This window comes from Pelodiscus sinensis, chromosome 14 (assembly GCF_052426305.1).
Source record: "Pelodiscus sinensis isolate ZL-2025 chromosome 14, ASM5242630v1, whole genome shotgun sequence".
In the NCBI taxonomy this organism is placed as follows: domain Eukaryota; kingdom Metazoa; phylum Chordata; order Testudines; family Trionychidae; genus Pelodiscus; species Pelodiscus sinensis.
This window is the reverse complement of record NC_143065.1, coordinates 11,638,092-11,640,900: the sequence shown is the minus strand read 5'-3', so window position 1 is coordinate 11,640,900 and position 2,809 is coordinate 11,638,092. Positions and strand designations below refer to the sequence as shown.

Below are 2,809 nucleotides of genomic sequence, written 5' to 3'. Positions count from 1 at the left end.
TTGAACCATGCTAGGAGCCTTATAACCTATGTGAGGATGAAATGTCCTATGCTGATCCAGGGGCAGGGATTGAGGGACAGCGTTCCCTGCACCCCTCCATGGAGACTCCCTGTGACAAAGAGGAACTTACCTGTAATATGTTTGAAGTTTGGTTGTACCTCAGTTTCCCCATATACTGCAGTTTTACCTTCTGGCTGGAAAAGAACGGCTTGCTCTCAAGGCAGGGTAAGAGACATAGGTATTGAGTCCACCTGATTGTCCGAGACGGGCTGGGTCATTAAAAAAGACGGGCTGAGGCCGACCCCAATTTAGGGGAGAATCCGAGAAGACAATGGAAAACACAGTCCCCAGGACATTGTAACAAAGGGCCACTCAGATCTGTGCCCCTTGCGGGGTTGCACAGTGTGGGAGCTGCTCCAGCCAGGCAGGGAGAGGCACCAGTAGCAGCTACCGCCTGTACTTTGCTGACATATGCAGTTAGCAGTTGATGTCCTTGAGCTGGAGAAATCGCCCATGAGAAGGGGCCAGTTTCTCTTTAAGGGGGCAGGACTCCGGAAGCATCATGAAGAGAAAGAGTAGCTTTCCCTCTCCCTCCCCCAGCTGCTCCTGGACTGGGGAAAAGTCAGACTCTGCTTTTGCCAGAGACTGAGGGAAGTGGGGATGAGGCAGAAGGCTCTGGGCTGGGAGGCAGATCAGGGATGTGGGGAGGGGAGGAGGGGGAGGAGGATCTGCTAATTACACAAAACCGCTCTGGGGGCTGCTGAAGTCCAGAATGAAGCAAAGAGCAGCAGAAGCGAGTGCTGCAGTGGGAGCAGAGGAGGCACCGGCAGGGATTCTCACCCAGGGAGAATTCTGCAGCTCCGTCCCTGCTGGGGACTGATCCTCCGGAGAAGGGACTATCTGGGCTTGACAAAAAGTCCTTCACCTGGGAAGGGAGAGTGCTGAGTAGCCAGTCAGAAGAGGCAAGATCATGGAAAAGCAGCACTAAATTGGCCCCCTTTCTCTGCTGACCTGGAGCAAAGGGAGTTTGGAGCCGATGGAGCCTGGCATTTAAACATCTGGTCTGACTCGTTTTCCCTCCAGGAAGAGCAAGCGATGGCTGCCAAAGGAGTGGAATCCACACCCATGCCCCCCGTAGTCCAGTCCAGGATGGAGAACTTCAGAAAGGTCAAGACGTCGGAGGAGGATAGCCCACTGCCTTTCCCCGACCTGCCCCCCGGTGTGGTGGAGATGAAGGTGAAGGAGGGCAGCAAGATCAGGAATTTGATGGGCTTTGCCATGGCCAGGATGGAGCTGAAAGGCACCCGGCAGATAGTTTTCAGTGGCTGTGGTCGGGCAGTAACCAAGACCATCACCTGTGTGGAGATCATGAAGAGGAAGCTGGGAGGTCTTCACCAGGTCACCAAGGTGCGGTACAAGACCCTGCTGGAGGTGTGGGAGAACAAGGACCCCCAGCCGGATGGCCGAGTGGAGAACCTGACTGTCCACAAGAATGTGCCCTCCATCTGTATCCTATTGTCCAAGGATCCTCTGGACCCCAGCGAGATGGGCTACCAACCCCCGGAGCCCAGAGGTGGGCTGTGGGCTGAAAAGGGGGGAATAGAAGAAGATAGACTCAGTTCATGCTCACAAGGGGTGAAGAGACCTTTGGCACCTCCACACGGGGAGCTGGCTAACAAGAAAATGCAGGTACAGGTACTGGAGAGTCCAAAGGGCTTGGGGGCTATGGACTACATGCTGGACTATCATCACTGACCCCCCACCCCCAGAGAAATAACCTAAGCCATACATAGTGTACATAGAAAGGAGATTCTATATTGAAGACACTCTAGATTTTTAGACACTTTGTAATCAATAAAGGGATGTTGAAGCCAGTGCCTTGCTTGGTCATGAGTCCTGGTGAGCTTGCATGTTGCGTAGCTTTGCCCACAAAGACTCTGGTTCGTAGACACTGCTGCTCCCCTGCATTCCCCCCCCCTTTCCCTCTCCTTCTTAGGGCTGGGGCAGTGATCAGCTGCAGGGAGCTGGCTAGTAGAAGGAACCCGGTGAGACAGATCAGTACGGGAGAGCGGGCAGCGAGCAGCTTATGTGCATGGGGAAGCACCTGGGTGGTTGTTATAGAATTGGGTGGGCACAAGGGTTTGCAGATGGTCAGGGGTGCCAACTAAAAGCTGACTCCGTGTCCCAAGGCATGAGTGAATGGGTGGGCGCAAGAGGGCTGGGTATGACAAAGCACGGTCCAGGGCGTAGCACTGTGTGACTAAAGTCCCACGATCGTATTCGCTGATGCTGAGGTGAGAGAAGGGTCCAGCTAGTGCTCCTGACCTCAGGCTCTGTGTGCGCATCCATCTGTACATCCGTCTGCTGGGCCCTCTCCAGGGAAAGTCATTTGAACCTAATGTTCATACAGGCCATAAAGATGCAGTTTGATCTGGGGGAGTTCTGTCCGTAGCACAGGGTGCAATCTCCCCATTTCCTTAACTGCTCGCTTGAACTGGGGGTGTAATACTCAAGATGCAGGAAATCCAAAGTGCCAAAACTTTTTCTCCCTCGCCTAGTCTGGGCTCTCCTGGTGCTGCACCTGGGTTTCCGTGTGTGCAGGAACATTCCGAACGGTTTTTAACCCAGTCCTTAACCTCTTCCCCTCCCTCCAGCCTCAGCCCCTCCACACTAAATAATGCCTGCTGGCAGGGAAGGCTGCAGCCTCTCCAACCCTGAGTGTGCCTGCCTCTGCTAAAGCGTTCTGCTGCTTTCTCCTCTCAGACGTGTGGAAAGTGAGCAACTCTCTTCCCGGGCACTGGCAGTGAGA

The 2,809-nt window shown here is 54.2% G+C and overlaps 1 protein-coding gene across 1 annotated transcript; it reads left to right on the top strand.

Moving 5' to 3' along the window:
- Positions 1-1,083: 1,083 nt before the first annotated feature.
- RPP25 (ribonuclease P/MRP subunit p25) lies at positions 1,084-2,015 on the top strand. Its single transcript, XM_006126267.5, has one exon. The coding sequence runs from the start codon at positions 1,096-1,098 to the stop codon at positions 1,753-1,755; it is 660 nt and encodes a 219-aa protein (XP_006126329.2). The 5' UTR covers positions 1,084-1,095; the 3' UTR covers positions 1,756-2,015.
- The last annotated feature ends 794 nt before the right edge of the window (positions 2,016-2,809 follow it).